The sequence below is a fragment of the Lolium perenne genome, chromosome 2 (genome assembly GCF_019359855.2).
Source record: "Lolium perenne isolate Kyuss_39 chromosome 2, Kyuss_2.0, whole genome shotgun sequence".
Taxonomy (NCBI): domain Eukaryota; kingdom Viridiplantae; phylum Streptophyta; class Magnoliopsida; order Poales; family Poaceae; genus Lolium; species Lolium perenne.
The window spans coordinates 86,183,376-86,203,248 of NC_067245.2; the positions used below are offsets into that span (position 1 = coordinate 86,183,376).

Here is a 19,873-nt window from a genome sequence, read left to right on the forward strand (position 1 = left end):
AATGGCTCCACTATTATTCTTGAAGCAATTGCTGACCAGGAGACATGAATTTCGCATGCTTTCTTTGGCATGCCGCACTCTTGCAAAGACATCATAGATCACTGCTCTTTGCAAAGCTAGCCAACATAGAGACACCGACGGTGCGGTTTGTAGCCAACGGCCGAACCTATGACAAAGGCTACTACTATCTTGCTGATGGCTTCTATCCAAAGTGGGCTACATTTGTGAAGCCTCTCGTCAGCCCCTCAGGTAAGAAACAACAAGAGTTTCACTATACTCAAGCGTGAAAGGATATTGAGAGAGCATTTGAGATTCTGAAATCCCAATTTAGTATTGTGAGAGGTCTGACGAAGTTCTGGGATCAAGAGATCCTTTGGTACATCATGATGGCTTGTAATGCATAACATGATCAATGGGAACAAGCGTGCTCAAGATGTTGACTGGTATCACTACGAGTTGATGGGGCATCCAGTGCATATGCACGGCAGCGAGACCGCGTCGTCCGCTTCATTGAGTGCTACATCGGGTGTGATCATGCATGCTTGTGAGTTGATTTGTGTGCAAGTTGATGAAGACCTATTCGTGTAATAATAATGAACTATTCGTGTTATGTAATATTTAATATTGTTTGGATTTTATTTATGTTTTCAAATCATTTTGATATGAGATTAATCCATATGTTTGCAAATCTAAAATATATATCAGCTAGGTGGTGATGTCAAACACAACATCTCCTGGAGCATTTTTAGAGAAGAGGTGATGTATTTTTACATCATCTGATTTTTATCAGCAAAAAAATAGGTAATGTAAAAACAGAAAAAAGAGAGAGGCAAAACACGATGTAAGTAAATCATCTCTTTTGAGATGCTCTTACCATGTGAAAACTAGCAGAGTCCTTATAACCCCTAGAGCGATCTGAAAACGGGAGAGGTCCTCCAGAACCCCCCGACCACCGCTTCGCCGACCGACGCCTCCGCTACCGCTAGCCAGCCCCGACCACCGCCCGCAGCGACACCATGGTAACCGACGCGGCCGCGATGGCGGTCGTCAAGGCCGCGCGCCCCGCCTTCCGCGGCGCCCACGACGGCGTCGCGTTCGCGGCCAACGCCGCCTTCCTCGCCGCCGGGTACTCCCTCTGCGCCGTCGGGCCCGCCGCGCTCACCGACCCCCCACCCACTGGTGAGCTCCTCCTTCCCCGATTAAGCCCTAGGGTTTCGGTTTTCAGTATGAGCGTTCCCTAGTCTGACCCCATGCTTTAGGGATCGCGTTGTATCTGTTTTGATGATTTTGCGGTTGACTCCGCGAATAGATATGTATGACTCGATATTTTTATTATACTTAGATATTCTGATCTAAATTAGCAGTTTGATCTAGGCAATTGAGTGAAATTCCTGTTTCTGAGTTAGTAATTTGCCGGTGTGATTGAAAACCTAATCATCCACGATATGTTACTATGCTATGCTGTTTCCACTATATGTAGATTGCTTAAGTTCATTACTGAAACTTATGCTTCAGACTTGGATAATTTGATTAGTCAGAGCTGTTTTGTGCTACAATTGTGCTACCTGATTATTGCAGTGTTCTGTTCTGGTGTGTGTATATATTTTAAGGACACAAGAGTATGACTGTAAATGCTGTACACAATAAGAGAGAAAGTTCATATCACCCATGTCTTATGTAAAGTGTAAAATTAGAATTACTTTTCTAGCGAAACATATCTTAATAGGCTGGGCGTAGACATCAAAACTCTGGAAGTCGGAAGTTAAAGTATTGTTGTGTAACCGGTGCAGTGGAGCTTAATTATGTGTGATGCAAGTGAACAGTCGAGTCTTTACTCGATAATACAAATTAGATTGAGTGCCTACCTATTAGTTACCTAACTTGGGTGGGGGATTTCTTTCAGCTAGAGCTAGAGCAACTACTTCCAATTCCCAGTAATCTATCAGATAGGACCAAGTATAGATTCTTAGACATGCCATTCTATTCCTATTGTACTCCCTCTGGAGTACTATAATTCCAGGTAGAATATACCAAGTGTAATATTTTAGTGGAGAGTGATGTTTATTGTTTATATATGTCAAGCTTAGGTGGGGCAACTCTAGTGGTTTTTAGTTACTCCCTTCATCTATAAATAGATGTCTTATATTTTTCTAAATTTAGATGTATCTATACACTAAATAGTGTCTATATACATCCAAAATTTGATAAATCTAAGACATCTATTTATGGACAGAGGTAGTACATTTAATCGGCACTTTGAAGACGAAAGTGGCTGTGTGAGAGTCATGACTTTTATTGTAATTATGATCCTTTAGTATATATAAGTGATGATTTTTATTGTGTTCAAATTCTAGTCGATGAGGAGGTGGGGATTGATGGGTGGAACAGTATGGAAAACTGCTATGCCTTTCTGTACTCCAAGGAGGAGGAGGGCAAGAAGAAGCGCATTTTAATGAAATGTCTAGTCATTGGTGACTTTCTTGCTATGGATGTGCTGGATCTTGAAGTACAGCACAAGGAGCCCTTCAATGTTCAGATCAAGTATGTTTCAGTCTTAGACGCCATTGTTTTGTCTTAGCCCATTCTTTGGTTCCATGGGATTTTCTTATTGCTACTACAACTCACTAGTATGAAGCGGATAGTTGCAGGGTTAGACTATATCAGAGTTATCTATATGTTCTAGGATGTATGTACAGTATGTATCTTAGCTCCTGTAAAAATTCCAGCTGGTGGTGATAATCTGTTCACCATCTCTACTACTTAGTTACTAACAAGTGGGGCTCATTGAGATTTTTTTTTTTCTTTGTTCCTGGGTGTAAATTCAGTTGGTTGTGATGCTCTATTTGGACTAACTAAAATACTTGGAAAAATAATAACACAAACTTCTAGCCATGCCATTTGAACTCAAGACTTCTTTGTTTGGATGTTTGAAGTATAACCACCCTATAAATTATGCTGTAGCTGTGTAACACATTTTTTGTGCGGTACATGTGAAACTACTTTGGTGATTGAGCTACTGTTATGGTTTTTGGACTCTATTGTAATGCACATAAACTCTGCCAGTCAGTAAAAGTAGTTGGTACCAAACACATTCTTGTACTACCTCTGTCCTTATTTAATCGACGCAAAACTGAGGCTAGCTTAGTAGAGCATGCATGCATTCCCGCGTCAATTAAACACGGACGGATGGAGTATTAATTACCTCAGCTAGTCAGCTGTATTAATCGGCATGAGAGATATTATGCTGCAGCTTGCTACTGAGTGATTACTTTGGTTGCTACGATTGCCTTAGTATAGAATTTAACTTTATTGGATTGAATTTGATTCAGTGCAAAAGCCATGTCAACAGTTAACAGTGTGTCAATATTTTGGTACTTGTTCTGTTGGCTGACTTTTTCTTGAATAATTCTGTCCACTTGTGGATCTTCCATTTTACGGTTTTGAGTTTTTGACTTCCATTCGTCATATGCAGTGTAAAGGATTTCTTCTCTGAAGAACAGACCAAGAATTATAAGGATATGTACAAGAATTTCACGGGCTTCATTGATACCCTTAACTCGAGCTTATTGGTTAAATTGGATGGCAAAGACTCAGTTGCTTCCCAGAAGCCAGATGTTGAGAGCAGTTCATCGATGAACAGGTATTTTTGTGCTGGTTTTGGACTTCTCATGAAAAGCTACAAATCTCCCCTCTTTTGACACTAAACATCAGGCCGGTTTTCTGTATATCTTCTTGCAATTTTTGCGTGTATTGCCCTCTGTAATTACTTACATGTGTCTGTTTAAATGGCTGGATGAAGTCATATTGAAACTTGTGCTATTTTCTTGTTATATTCTGCTGATTTTGCTTATATTTACTTAAGAATGTAACTAGAGTATAACATTCAAAGCTTTTGCATTGTACTGGATCCATTTGTTAATAATTCTCTAACGAATGGCACTTTTCTTCCAGCTCGGATAATGTTCTGCGGGAAAATCCTACAAGAGTGACTACTGAACCTGCTGGGTATGAACATGACCTCCCCTTTATCGAAAAAAATGAATATGACCTCAGACATTTTCATTTCATCTTGCTTTTTGTGTGGACATTCTCTATCATATACCCCTTCTATGGGAACGGGGGTGCAGGATAATTGCTCGTTGCATACATTTTTTGTATTTTGTTGATATTTTCTCTGTGGGTGCTATCCATCATAATTAGTATCTATGTATTCAGGTTTCTAGTAATAGTAGGATATCATGAAAAAAACAAAAGATGCAACGCGCTGAGGCTTAGCAACTAGTGAACATAGTTGGTACAACTTTTTTCATGGCTTAGGAGTTAGGCCCTGTTTCAGTCTTAGGACTCACAAAACGCAGGAATATGATAACACAGGAATTTAGTACCATGTCTTGTGGATTCCTAGAAGAATGTGAAATTTGGGAATTTCACATGTTGCTGTTTGGATGCCCTATAGGAATTTTGGAGGGGAGAGAAACTATTATGCCTTGGACTTTAAAGAATTTTAACATGAGGTTGGGGCAATGGAAGTTTCCTATTGTAATCCATAGGTTCTTATAATCCAAAAAAATAAATTCTAGCAAAGTCATATGCTGTTCCAATCCTAATGAAATTCCTCTGTTTCAAATAAGCCTTCAACTGCCTTGGTTACAAGCTGAATGTCCTGGTCCGTAGCTTGGAGATTTCATGAGTCCTGATATCAACATGCCTTGTTCAGTTTTCACAAGCATGAATATTCTATCGCAACTTGCAATGAATATAACTGCAAACTATTGATACTGTTATTACAACATATTTAAAGCTCAGTTAAAAAAAAAACATATTTAAAGCTTATTTTAGATTATCTTGATTTATGCATTTGAGTAAATGAGTTCTTTTGATGTATGTCAAAACTAATAGAAGAAAATCCATGTAGTGATCATTGTTACTTTTGGACATGCTACTGGTACCATTTATGACATGTATTGTATGTCGTATGTCTTAACACATTGTTTTATAAATCTCGCTGCTAAAAAATAAGGAAAATATTTATTGAAGGTCAAGTAATTCAAGTGTTTGCATATGTTAGATCCATAGTACAAGTTTAATTTAAAGAAAGTCGATCTACAAGAATATCTTATAAAAAAAATTGCACTCCCTATCACTCTTGTACATTATTAAGGTTCTTACAGGGTATTGATATTGTGGTTAATATTTTCATCTATGTATTATGGTACAGATTGATTTATCCCCCCGTAGCTCCATTTGGTCATGATGACCTCTTCCCTGCTCCTGGTGCAGGCTTCTACCCTCACAGGTTTGTCTCATATCATACAGTTCATGTAAAAAGCATTGACAAATCAGTAGCTTCAGACACAAGTAACCGTGTCTCCTTTTTTTTTTTTTTTGCAGTGGTGGGAGGGGTGGTGGTGGTATGCACGTTGGTAATGTTCTGTCCATTTTCCAGAATCTCGTTATATTTGTGCTTCTGTGCAGTCTAACTTACAACATATTTGATACTACAGGTCCAAATGACCCGCGTTTCTTTCCCTCCATTCCTTTTGCTGCCCCACCTGGTGGCCTTGGGTATGTTCAGTTCTCTTTCACTTCTTGTGCCATTGCAATATTTGTTTTTTGATGCCCTCAGTTATTAAATGGAAACGAATATTTCTTTATAGGAGTGTTCCACCTGGTGGCCGTTACGATCCAATTGGCCCGCCTGACGTTCCAGGATTCGAACCAGGCCGCTTTGTGAGGTATGCTAATTGTTCTAATATATTTTGCTAGCATCTAGTAAGGTTGAGGATGGCCTATTATTGCACTCGATACTGCTGCTTTAGATAGGTTCCAACTCCAGTTTCCAGGAAGGATGAATCGAACCATTCTTCAAATATTTCATTTGGGTAGTGCGGACTGTTACCGAGCACCCACCACAAGATTACTAATATTGTATATAAAAAATTCCATGTGCCCCCACATAATTATGGAGGCTTTTAAGATGGCACTGACATCTTGTTAAATCTGTCGATGGCTATGTGTAGTTGGATTTCACTGGGCAACCGCTGCGTGAGGCTGCGATCAACGTCGGATGCTGACCTAATGATTTCCTTCTCATGCAGGCGTCCGAGGCATCCAGGCGGGAGCACCCACCCAGACCTTCAGTTCTTCCAGCAAGATCCGGATTTCTGAGACTCGTGTTGAGAGGCCTGACACGGTGACGCCCACTCCCTTCGGAATAAAGCTGCTTTGTTTACCGTGCCTAGGTAGAGCGAGCGACCTTGGTGAAAGTTAAAAACGAGCTGTTGTATGGCAACTAGTGCCAACAAACTCTGCCTGTAAACATGGATATGCAAACTTTCTGTTTCTGTGATACACTATTACCTGTAGTTCCAAACCGTGCTTAGTCACAGTCGATTTGGCAACTGTATATAGAGCTATCTTCGTAATTCCCTTTGCCTCTCGCCTAAACTAATGGTGTTGAAGTTGACAGACTGTTTGATGGAAACGTATGGCAAAGTATGCCCTTGTCGCTTATCGCTGGGTGCATCTTCAAGCCGGCAGCCGTGGAATATCCCCATCTCCTGGGTGCCATCCAGATCGTCGCAATGGCTCTCGCGAAAGCAATGCACGGTGGTTACTGGCAGAGGAGGGGCCAGAGCGCTTATGGGCATTATTAGCTTTTGTCCCGGCCCGGTGGGTAATGTACTGATGTGTTTGCTGGAGACGCCTTTTGGTGTCGTCTACGCGTCGTGATGGGCCTCCCTCGCGTTCTGCCTTTTTCGTTTTTTCCTCTGCTCTTTTCTCCCCAACGGTTTTGTATTGCCGTGTTAAAAAGTTCGGCATGAGATCATATCAAAAAAAAAAAAAAAAAGTTCGGCATGAGACCCGGTTGGAATCATTCGACATTGCCCCTTTGTGGTAGTCCTATGTTTGGGAAGAGGGGAATGTTTCAGGACTCTGCCCACGGCAGACTGGTTTGGTCCGAGGTCCCACGCATCATGCCCTGTGCCGCCGCCGGCGTACGGAATTATTTAGTGCTTGCATACGCGTGTGCATTTACGGATGCAAAACTCGTTGAAGCGAGAAGAGGAGCTACCTACGGCTCTGCAAGGCGCAAATGTGGATACCCGAATGAGCAAAGAGCGATAGGCGACACGATATCCTTCTTTTCTCGTCGACACAACGATTGTTATAGGGTGCTACTGCTATAAGCATAGTATAGTCGGATATATTACCATCATTTCTAGTACCGAGCTACTCCCTTCGTTTCAAATTAACTTTCACAGATTTGTTTAAATTTACGTGTATCTACATCCTAAATTGGGTCTAGATATATGCGGATCAAGATAAATCTGTACCACTAGAGGAAGTAGGTCCGAAGCTTGTTTCAATGGACCTTCCTGTTATTTTACTTGCGGGCATATTACTGTTCTGAAATACTTACAAGGAAACTATAAATATAGATATAAATACAAATGATGGAAAAAAATATATATCTAGAAAAGCTGCACAAGAGGAATTAAAACCTAAATATGTATATCGACCCTACTTGCTCTTTCCATGCCACCTCACTAGGGGCCACCATCTTTCCGCCATCCTGTTACGCTGTGGCCGGGTAGAAAATAACCCTAATTATTGGAAAATATATAAAAATGTAATGACAATGTTCTTCTCTACTTTATTAAACTATGATACGGTAGACAAGACTTGGCCAACAAGGTAGTAATACTCAAACTATGATACGGTTTCTAAACTGATTTGAGTATTTCTTTAAAAAAGCAGGTTAATCTACTAGGACTCTAACTAAGGGATAGGATTGCATGTTTGATGGGCTGATCCATAACACATCTCTCCCTTCCTCCAAAAATAACATCCTGCTCGCAAGTTGTAGGCTGTTAATTTCCTCCTAGGGTACCTTGCATGCTACCATGCATGTGTGGTCATACTCGCCATCGTCGATGAAGAAGAGCCGCACGCACCGGTGACTCCAAACACAAATCTCGTCAGAGTTGAAGCAAAGATCCCGACGAAAACGTTCTGCCAACTCAGCTGGAGTCCGATGTGGGGGTCCGGGGTTGGCTCTAGAGTTGTCAACGGCCAAAAAAATGCTAGTTGTGCTTGCGGGAATGTATTGTACACCAACCAATTATGGTGGCTACTCCCGGCTAGGTCGATGAATTTCTAGTGTCAGTCGGGCTGCTTAGGCTGGACAGCTCTCTAATCCATTTCTCCGGTGAACTCGGCAGAGACCCTTGTTGTGCCTACTGCCTACTAAACATCAATGAAAGGAAAGAAAAACTGGCGTCCATCCCAACATAAGTGGCCCTCAACAAACATGCATGGACCAACCAGGCTCGCACAGAGATTTTCTGTAGTTAGTGCACGCGCCATCCAATGTACGGAGTACTCCCTCCATCAATAATAATGGTTGTGATTTAAATTAGCTCAAATTTAAGCTAAATGTTACATTTATGGACGGGAGATTATTTCTTCCACCACTGATTTCTGCACATCTTCCTTTTTTCCGTTAGCGGCGCCAGTGTTTTAACTTTGAACCGACGCATCACCAGAAAGTTCTTCCGTGATTACGCACAACCCGGTAACAAACACACCGAAAGTGAGAGATTCCCATCTAGGAGAAGATGTCAAAGAGAACAAGAGATTCACTCGCTTGATTGCCTTTGGACTCATTTCTCTCGTATCTGTTAGACTAGGTCTATGTTTAGCCAAGTCATTTATCTTTATCTCTTTACCTGCGCATGCATCGCACGTATCGTGCGTGTAGCTAGGATCTCCACCGCCTCCCTCTGTTTGAGACTATATTTGTAACTGTTGAGATCAATAAAACATACAGTGTTTAGCGCATCACATTCTCTTCTTATATAAATGGTATTGGACTTCTAACCGCCGCCACTATCGCGGCCACCTCCGCCGCCACTAGCGCGGCCACTTCCGCCGCCACGACCTCCTCCCTCTCCACCACTCTCAACCCAGCCTTCCGCGCGCCTCTCCCTCGCGACACTTCCTTCACCCTCTCCACCATCTCCCTCCTAAACCAGATCGATGACATCCTCGACCTTCAGCGCGGCTCATACGCGCTCTGGCGGGACCGCGTCGAGATGAAGCTGGTCATCTACCAATTTCTCGACCACGTCGTCACCGATGCCGCCAACCCTGCTGATCCGGAGTGGGTCGCCCTCGACGCCATCGTCAAGTCGTGGTTGTATGACCTCATCTCGCTAGAGCTCCGCACGGCGGTTTCTTCCCCGGTTGCCTCCGCCCACGCCATCTGGGTGGCAATTGAGACGCTCTTCCGCAACAACGGTCTCACCCGTGCCATGGTTCTCTCCGACGAGTTCCGCAACACGAAACAACTTGAGAACCCCCTTAGCATGTACATCGAGCCATCGTCAAACTCAAGACCATCTCCGACAAACTCCGCGATCTCGGGTACCCGCTCGAAACTCATGCCCTCCTCCTTCAGCTTGTTCGTGGCCTTCATGAACACCACGAAACCATTGGCAAGTTCATCCACAATGAGGCCTCCACGCTCTCCTTCGCCGCCGCGGTGGACAAGTGAAAGTTCAGAGATGGTAAACCTAGAGGGGGGGTGAATAGGTTTCTACAGATTTTAATTTTTTCTGTGCAATATTAGGCTTTGCGGAATATAAAGGTGAGCCTAATGCAAACTAGGTGAGACAACCTATATGAGGATACAAGTAACTCGAGCACGAAGGCTCTCACAGGCAGTTATATCACAAGTAAGGAGTTCGGTTAGAGATGACCGATAGCACGCGGAGACGAGGGTTTATTCCCGTGTTCCCTTCCTTTGCAAGAAGGTACGTCACGTTTGGAGGGGTGGAGGTCCCACGAAGGATTCCCCACGCCACGAAGACTCACCCTATTCTTCGGAGCCTATCCCACGAAGGAATAGCTCACTTGTGGTAGACTTTGAGGTAGCCTCCAAACCTTCACAATCTTGTCAAGAGCAAATCCATAGCCCAGATGCTTCCAGACCACTCTTGCCCACCTAGGGTGTCCAAGGAACCCTAGAGAGCAAGCTTCTTGATGAATACAAGGGGGAATGAGATTTGGCTTGGTAGAACAGTAGATCAGGTCATCCTCAATCGTTTCCCCGGAGGGATTTGAGTTTGGGTGGAGGAGGAGGGAGATCTGAGGCTTTTGGTGTTTCTAACAATGGAGTATGAGAGAGAGAGCTGAAGAACAGCTTGTAGTGTACTGCCTATCCCTTCAGAGGTAGAAGAAGGGGTATATATAGTGTTACTTGAAATGTGGTCGTTGATGACTTGCCACCTCAGCTTTTCCCCGAGAAACCCGGTCAACCGGACCAGGGACCGGACCGGCCGGCGCATGGCCCGGTCAGACCGGGCCAAGGACCGGACCAGCCGGTCCAAACCGGGGCGGTGACCGGATCCTGACCGGGCGGGCGTTTTAGCATTGTGGACTCCTCTCGGCTGGCTCCGGCGTGGGGTCCGGTTGGGCGCCGGGGCGCCCGGTCCACCACCAGGTCGACCGGGCCTGTGATCGGATCGGCGCCGGTGCCACAACCGGTTGATCGGGCCACAGACCGGTCGAAACAGAAACTCCCTTGTTGATTTTTCATCGAATTGGGGGGTCTCCCATTGCCTTCTTGTTCCATTGATACACCATTATACCTCTTTGGCTAATACCTTGGAATAAACTTGTAGACATGTATTAGACCAAATACTCTAGCACGGTGTCATATTTACCAAAATAATGGATAAGGGTAAATTACCCTTACAATCTCCCCCTTTTTTGTATACGATGACAAACCGAGCTAGAGTCACATATAGATATTATGATAAGCCTTAAACCTTGATTCCATATGAGATATTGAGACGGCTCCCCCATAATGTGTGCACTTGGAGAATTTGCGTTTGAATGCAAAGTGCACCATTTGTGGAATATGAGAAGCTCCCCAATATCTTTAGGAAACAAGCATGGTATGGACATGAAAATATCAAGATATATAAGCATAGCACATAATCATCCCAACATAGAGATTAAGCATATAAGTACATGTCCATACACGAATTATTTAAAGTAGCAAATGATTCTTGGAATGAAAAAGGAAACAAATAAGCACAAGCCAAATAAGAAGCAAATAAAATGTCAAGCATGGCTTGTGCAACCAAGGAACCCCGTGATCCCGTGATCTCCTAGACTCTACTCTCTTCTCCCCCTTTGGCATCGGAACACCAAAAAGGCGAGGAAAAGAGTAGGGATGCTAGCGCTCCCGTCAATAGAACTGGTGACATAGGCATCCCAAATGGGCCTGCCGAAGATGGTACCCGGGGTTTACTGGAGGCCCAATACCCGAAGAATAAGAAGATTCGGGAGCCCAAGATTTACTAAGGAAAGATAGAGTTGTAATAGGAAGTGTTGTTTGTAATCTGGCGGGATGAGTTAGAAACCGTCCCGGACTCTGTAAACTTGTATAGCACGAATTCCTCGGCTTCACCTCCTATATAAAGGGGAGTCGAGGGACGAAGAATCAATCGAATCATTGTCTGCAAACCCTAGTTTTCATAGTCGTCGAGTACTTTTCGGCTGAAACCTTCGAGATCTACTTACCCTCTACTTCTAACTAAACCCTAGCCTACAATCCATAGGCATTGACAAGTCAATACCTTGTCAATTGGCGCCGTCTGTGGGGATCTTTCTTCCTGAGGGCGTAGAGCCAACATCACTAGCATCACCACCACCCTCTTCATCATCCTCATCTTCATCATACTGTTCATTGCCATCATCATCTTTGCTATGTCCAGAAGTATCAGGGTCCTGAGCATACCGAGGAGGAAGACCACCATGAGTGTACATGGAGGGATCAAAGTTCTGGAGCATCTCATCAGTAATGGGAGGCATCTCCCAATTAGGTGCATGTACAGGCTCCATCTTAGGTCCAGGAGGAGGAACAGGAGTGTTTCTGGCAGCCATGAATTCATTTTGGCGTCTCCTAGTTTCCTGGTTCAAGGCAAGGCTTTGATGAGCAACATCATTGGTGTTTTTGCTCATCTGCCACAAGCTGGTCAAGAAGCGTGCGGCACCACGCTTGGGGCGCATAGAGTAGCTGGAGCTAGCAGGGTCATGCCTGTCCTTGGACCGGCGCTCAGAAGGCATCAAGGTAGGGATTTTTGGTTTATCTCCTTGTGAAGGCATCTTGAAGACATCCATCTTGACCCGTTGATCTTTCCTATTATGAGGAGCTGGCACAACCTTATTGATGAGCAGCTGAATGTACTGAGCATAGTTTGGAGTCATCCTTTCGCAAACAGAGTGCCTCAGTTCACAGTAGAGAAGATCACAACCATCAATAGTCTTCTGGTTGTCAGGACGACAGTAAGTACATCAAGTTCAGATGGTATGCACAGACTTCACTTGAATCCCCGGACTTGCTGATGAGATTCTCACAGAATAGCTTGGCAAGTACAAGGTAGGAGTAGTACATGCCAGAGATAGTAGGAGGTCCAGCTATGGGTTCCGAAGGATAGCAGAAGGAAATGATCTCTTTTGTGAACTTGTTCTGAGAGTATATATTGAAACCATGAGCACGGCCACCGGGGAACCCCATGGCTTCACAGAAATCAAGATAATTGCAAGTATATTTTTTCGGTCCTGTCATCCACGTCATAGTGCGAGCGGGGTCATCATGAAAGAACACAGTGCAGTGAAATTGCCTAACAAGGATTGGACAATAGCAGTCATCATCAGGCGTCAAGCACATGAGATCAAACAAACCCATCCGTTGCAAGGTATCAACCACAAAGCGATACTTGGTGGCTTGATGCATCGTAAGAGTTTCCTTGTTGATGGCCTTGGGCATCACAATTGTACCATTCTTCATGCACTCTCGAGTGTTGTAGTAATCATCCCACAACAGCTGCTGTGTCTTGGTCCAGAAAATTTATCTCCATGAGTGTAAGTGGGTTCCTCAAATCGATAGGGGTTCTCCTCTCGAAGTCTTCTCCAAGCACCAATATGTATTGTGCCAACATTAAACGTTGGTAGTCTCTCAATAAGGTCATCATCCTGTGCTGCTTGTTTATCTTTCTTCCTATTGGCCATTGTCTTGGTTCTTCCCCCAGTTGAGCTACCTGGAACACTGCCCTGAGTTGCTTTGGTGGGTACCGAGAACTAGTGCGGCACCCCTGAGGCCTCGCATGCCTTCCTCTCTTGGCAAGGGTACCACGATCATCACCACTCGAACCACCTGTGAATCAGCAAATATATCGAGGATAGAAGTGGGGTAAGTGTACATGTCATCAGAAAATAGGGAGACCAAAAAGCATAGTATATATTCAAGTGTTGTGATGAAGTTGTGCGAAAAACTGGGCGATCCGGCGTACGGTCTGGTCCAACCGGACAAGAAACCGGATGGTCCGGTCTATCTTCCGGTCAACCGGGCCACACGCCGGGCCGGCCGATTGACCGGGCCAGGGCCGGGTTCTGTCGATTTGTGAGATTTGCCCAGAATTTCAACCACAAAAACATCAAAAAACTCATAAACTTGAACATATATTATAGCAATAGAGTGGAATATGTGCATAGTGGTGTGAGACACTCTAATGGCATGAGGACTTACAAACCCTAACACTAGATTTTCTCAAATCTTCCTCAAGAATGTGCAATGGGTGAGGAGGACATAGAGATAGAGGAAAAGGGAGAGGGATTTACCCGAAGACATGGTCCTTCTTGCTCAAGGGAACAAAGAGAACACCTAGGGAGGGCTTGAGAGCAAAATCCTCAAGATCTCCAAATGTAGCTTGAGAGGGACGAAATCCCTTGGTGGAGATGATGCACGAGTCCCGATCTATGAGTTGGTGAAGTTTGGGAGGATCCTAGTGGTGGGAAGGCCCTAGGAAGAGGTGGGGATGGTGGAGGCGGCGGCCATGGAGTTTGTGGTGGTGGGGGGGAAATGAGGAAGAAGACCCCCAAGGGGTAACATCCTCCCCACTTAACCAGCCACCTGACCGGCGCATAGCCCGGTCGACCAGGTCAGGGACCGGACGGCCCGGCGCAGAGGCCGGTCCAACCGGGCCACAGAACGGTTCATCTGGTTTTGCCACGTTTTGTCTCGTTTTGCTTCGTTTTGCCCCTATTCTTTATGAAATTGTGTGTGAATGCTCAGATGATGACATGTACATATAGATAGATATATGATGGTGAGATGAGCATAGACATGGGGTTGGAAACACAAGGTTCTCTAGGCATACCCATTGGAGTGAAAATCCAAACAAGATGAAAATAGCAACAATGGGCATGATTCGAAATATATATCAAGAATCATAAATCATTTTGAAGTGATTTTTTGCAATAAGATCATTTAGCATTATATAGTCAAGTCAATTTGCAATTGAGGCTTAATGAGGGGCGTGGGATTACTCCCCCTATGTTAAAGCGCAAATGTCATGAGACCTCGAAGAGACATGCTTGGGTCCATATAATGACATTGGGTCTATTTATGTTGCACACATAGGTATGCATCATACCAAGATATGGTAAGATGACTATCCCCATATGTGATGTGCCTCTAAGCTAGATAGCTATATATGCAAGAATGTAGTGCAAGAAGTTACTCAATCCAAGTTTTTAGGATCAAGAATACCAAGTTCTCCTCTCAAGTTTACAAACCGGGCTTCATCCAAAGGCTTAGTGAAAATATACGCCAATTGGTATGTTGTCCCCACATGAGTGAGATCAATGTCCCCATTGGCAACATGGTCACGTAGTAAGTGATGGTGAATGTCAATGTGTTTGTTGCGACAATGTTGAACCAGGTTATTGGCGATCTTTATTGCACTTTTGTTGTCACATAGAAGAGGCACCGTACCAAGAGACATACCATAGTACTTCAAGTTTGCTTCATCCATAAAAACTGAGTGCAACAAGATGCCGCGGATATATATTCGGCTTCGGTGGTGGATAAAGCAGTGGAGTTTTGATTCTTGGATGACCAACTCACCAATGACCGACCAATAAATTGGAAAGCCCCGGAGGTAGACTTCCGGTCAACCTTATCACCGGCCCAATCAGAATCTGAATAGCCAATGAGTTCAAAGGTTGACCCCTTTGGATACCATAGCCCGAGAGTAGGAGTGAGAACAAGGTATCATAGAATCCGTTTGACCGCCATCAAATGGCTCTCCTTAGGAGCAGATTGAAAACGAGCACACATCCCTACACTTAGCATGATATCCGGCCTAGAGGCACAAAGGTAGAGCAAGGATCCTATCATGGAACGGTATACCTTTATATCCACATCCTTCTCACCATCACATGAGCCAAGTTGCCCCTTTACGGGCATGGGTGTCTTCATTGGGCTTGCATTGGTCATGTTGAACTTCTTGAGCATGTCCTTCACATCCTTTTCTTGAGAGATGAAGGTACCTTTTGCAAGTTGCTTCACTTGGAAGCCTAGAAATAACTTCAAATCTCCCATCATGGACATCTCAAATTTCCTAGTCATCAATAGCTCAAAAGCTTTGTTATGATTGGGGTTAGTTCCACCAAATATAATATCATCAACATATATTTGACATATAAATAAGCCACCCCCTTTAACCCGTTTGGTGAAAAGGGTGGAATCGACCGTACCCATGCAAAACCCATCATGTAGTAAGAAATCCCTAAAGAACTCATACCAAGCACGTGGAGCTTGCTTGAGACCGTAGAGTGCCTTATGGAGTAAATACACGTGGTTGGGTCGGCGTGGGTCTTCAAAACCTGAGGGGTTGAGCCACATAAGCGGTTTCTTTTAAGGGACCATTCAAAAATGCACTTTTCACATCCATTTGATATAGTTTGAAATTGTGGAAAGATGCAAATGCAAGCAAAAGGCAAATAGCTTCAAGGCATGCTACCGGCGCAAAGGTATCCTCAAAATACATACCTTCTATTTGGGCAAACCCTTGCGCCACTAACCTTGCTTTATTCCTTATGACTATGCCATTCTCATCTTGCTTGTTCTTGAATACCCATTTGGTCCCAATAACATTGATGCGATGATCCTTGGGTCTCTCAACTAGAGACCATACTTCATTACGAGTGAAACACTCCAATTCTTCTTGCATGGCAATTACCCAATCCGGATCTACCAAGGCTTCATGTACCTTGAGTGGTTCAAAACTAGATAGCATGGTGTTGACAATAAGTGATAAGTAATGCATGGTGTCTACGAGTTACCACTCCTTTTGAGATGCTACCAAGGACTTGATCTACTTTCATGTCACTTGCCCTTGTAGCGGGCTTGATCTTCCGAATGGTTCCTTCATGATCGATGAACTCATCTCTTACTAGTACTTGATCATGAGGGACCACTTGACATAGGCACCCCAAATGGGCCTACCGAATATAGTACCCGGGGTTTACTGAAGGCCCACTACCCGAAGAATAAGAAGATTCGAGAGCCCAAGATGTATTTAAGGAAAAGATGAGTTGTAATAGGAAGTGTTGTTTGTAATCTGGCGGGATGAGTTAGAAACCGTCTCGGACTCTGTAAACTTGTATAACACGAATCCCTCGGCTCCACCTCCTATATAAAGGGGGAGTCGAGGGACGAAGAATCAATCGAATCATTGTCTGCAAACCCTAGTTTTCATAATCGTCGAGTACTTTTCGGCTGAAACCTTCGAGATCTACTTACCCTCTACTTCTAACTAAACCCTAGCCTACAATCCATAGGCATTGACAAGTTGATACCTTGTCAATTGGCGCCGTCTGTGGGAACTAGAGGCGTAAGGAGCTGATCTCGATGGCACGCTCAAGATCTTCGACATCGTCAACCGCAAGCAACACAATGGATCGAGGTAAACAGATCGCTGCTGGTCTTGTCGATTTTGTTCCTCACCCACCCTCCCGTTTGGATGCATATGCGTATCTGGCGGAGCCCATGGAGATGACGTTCGGAAGGTTTCACTTTCGCGTCGAGAAGGAAGGATCGTATCGTGTCGAGATTCCGATTTCGTCGGGATCGTCGGTGGTCGATTCCGATTTTTCAAACTATGCATCGTCCATCGAGTCAGGAGAAGAAGAAACCTCGGCGACACGCTACGTCAGCACCAGAGCAAGAGAGAAACTCGCCAAGATCTTCAACGACATGTCGTTTGAGTCATCTGCGGACTAATATATAAGCGATGGCTCAAGCGATGTCGACGGTTACGACTTCGTCGACAAATCTCTGACAGTGGGCAAGGTCTTCATCAATCTCAATGATGATGTCACTAAACCCAACGTAGATCTGAGTACAAAGTATCATCAGATTTACGCCATTGAAGATCAAGAGGAAACATCTGAGGCTTTCGACGATGCAGGAAATCCATACGTCGATCCCTCCAATCTGCGACAAGGCCTGGGCAACAAATACGTCGGGCCGAGCCGCGAGATAGAGTTCAACTTTCACAAGCAGCGTGGGGACAGAGCTGCGAGAGCTATGAACGGCACAGAACCAATGGCTACCACAGCCACACTGGAAGAATTGCAAGCATATCAATATAGGCTCGCACGAGCTGCCAGGGAATTGGAAAACCCGCCAGCTGAGTTGAACAGGAGGAAGGAGGCAGCTTCTGCATCCAGCAGGAGAAGGGCAGATCTAAGTCGACAATCTAGAACTACGGGTGATAGCCATCGGGAGGCACGGAACAGAGCAAGATCAAGGCTGCAACACATACCCGAAGCAGAAAGAGAACACTTGGTCCAAAACCTCGACATGTCCTTTATGTCGATAGATACAAGAGGAAACATCATCCCTAAGACACCAGAGGCTGGGTATATGGCGACACATGCCTTTATCCTTGCATCTAAACCACCTCCAGGTGATCCAAGGGAAACACTGTATAATATGGCGGTAGCAGGAGTTGGAGCTATGGGGACAGCGTTTGTATCAACGCCTCCCGAAGGAGCGGCAAGGCAAAATAGTCCACGACCCGCAGCAGCAACAGCGGCAGCACCTGAAGGGCCAAGTGGAGCAAGAGACACAGCAGCACAAGCAAGAGTCGACAGAGCGCGGCAGAGCAGAAGGGATCATCGGCAATCCCCAGAACTTAACGACGAAGATATGTGCGGCTTACCATGCTTCACGAGGAGAGTCCGAAAAACCCGAGTCCCCTCAGGATTCAAGTTACCCGATAATTTCAAGAAGTTCGACGGCCTTCAAGATCCAGAGGATTGGCTAGTCGACTATCTAGAGACGGTGAAGCTGACAGGAGGAACTAGGGCAACAGCCATGCAAAGCATCCAGGTGCACTTGAGTGGAGCCGCACGATCGTGGATAAAGAAACTCGCTCCAGGATCCATCGACAGCTGGGAAAGTTTCGAGGACGTGTTCGTCAAGAACTTCAGATCCACGTGCAAAAAGCCCGCGTCATTAGAAGAGTTGAGAGCGTGTCGACAAAAGCCAGATGAGCCAATGAGAAAGTACATCCAGAGGTGGAATATCATCAAAAACTCGGCAGAAAATATATCTGACGAGAGAGCAATAGATGCGTTTGTCGCAGGAGTCAGGCGTGGAGATTTTGTCGAGGACTTGGGAAGGACCAATCCAAAGACAGTATCCGCGTTAATGGAGATAGCAAATAAATGGGCAGATGGAGAAGACGCTGTCCACAACAAACGACACAGGTCGCCAGAGGAGGACCGCGGTCGAAACTATCAACCGAGGCGAAGATTTCCTCGGCAGTACTGTAACTACGACGCTCCAGGACAAATTTCGGCAGGTTTTCGGACAAATACAGGAGGAAGCAACAGAGATGATTACCAGAGAAGCAGTGAACAGCAAGGTGATAACAGAGACGATTCACGCAACAGGCAAAATAGCGGGCCTAGGTTCCCAAGACCTTTCGTGTCCCCTGAAGAGATGATGAACGGACCGTGCCAGATGCATTTTTTCCTCGACAGCAACGGCAAAAGACAGTCAGGGCACTTGCAGAAGGACTGTCGAAATTTTCAAGCAATGTTGCGGTATGCAGAGAACGCTAATGCGCGAGCAGCACAGAGAAATCCTCGAGAACCCATAAGCGAGATTCACTTGCCGCCTCCTCCCGCGATTACAGACGACAATCGGCATCAGCTCAGAATAGCGGCAGCACCTGCACCACCACCTTATGTTGATCCTAACTCCAATGGAGCAGTGTCGATGATTCAGAAGGGAAGGCCGTCCAATAGAGCTCAGAAAGTAATCTCACGACAGGTGTTTATGGCAGAGAAAATGCCTCCACCAACAGTTGAGTACCTTAATTGGTCAGGACAAGATATCGGCTTCACAATAGCAGATCATCCGCAGCAAGTCCCTCGACCAGGGCAGTCAGCACTTATTTTGCCAGCAGTTATCGCGGGATTTGATGTCTCTCGAGTGTTCATAGATGGCGGCAGCAGCTTGAACCTTATGTATGCAGATACATTGAGGAAAATGAACATATCCTTAGCAAACTTGAAACCAACAGACACAAGGTTCCACGGCATCACACCGGAGAAACCAAGCTATCCATTGGGAAAAATCAATCTTGACGTTCAGTTTGGGACCCGAGAAAATTATAGAATCGAGAGGCTCGAGTTCGAAGTCGTGGATTTTCCGTCGCAATATCACGCTCTGTTGGGACGACCAGCATATGCTAGATTTATGGCAGTGCCACATTATACATACTTGTTGTGGAGGATGCCTGGACCAAAGGGACCAATCACAGTCAAAGGAAGCTTCGCCTTAGCTGATAAGTGCGACAAGGATTTCCACCGGTTGTCAGAAACTTTCGGGATGCAAGCTGAGTATTTGGCGTCAAAAAGCATGACTGATTACGACGTACTCCCAGACGTTGGAAGGCCAAACAAAGAATCAACTTTCAGTACCGAGAAAAATTCAAAA

General features: G+C 44.9%; 1 protein-coding gene across 1 annotated transcript; it reads left to right on the forward strand.

The window, feature by feature from the left end:
* The first annotated feature begins 893 nt into the window (after positions 1-893).
* On the forward strand, positions 894-6,425 carry LOC127333165 (probable proteasome inhibitor). Its single transcript, XM_051359497.2, has 9 exons — positions 894-1,179; positions 2,355-2,541; positions 3,473-3,640; positions 3,952-4,005; positions 5,219-5,296; positions 5,392-5,423; positions 5,505-5,565; positions 5,658-5,735; positions 6,099-6,425. The coding sequence occupies exons 1-9, from the start codon at positions 1,017-1,019 to the stop codon at positions 6,166-6,168; spliced, it is 891 nt and encodes a 296-aa protein (XP_051215457.1). The 5' UTR covers positions 894-1,016; the 3' UTR covers positions 6,169-6,425.
* Positions 6,426-19,873: the final 13,448 nt, after the last annotated feature.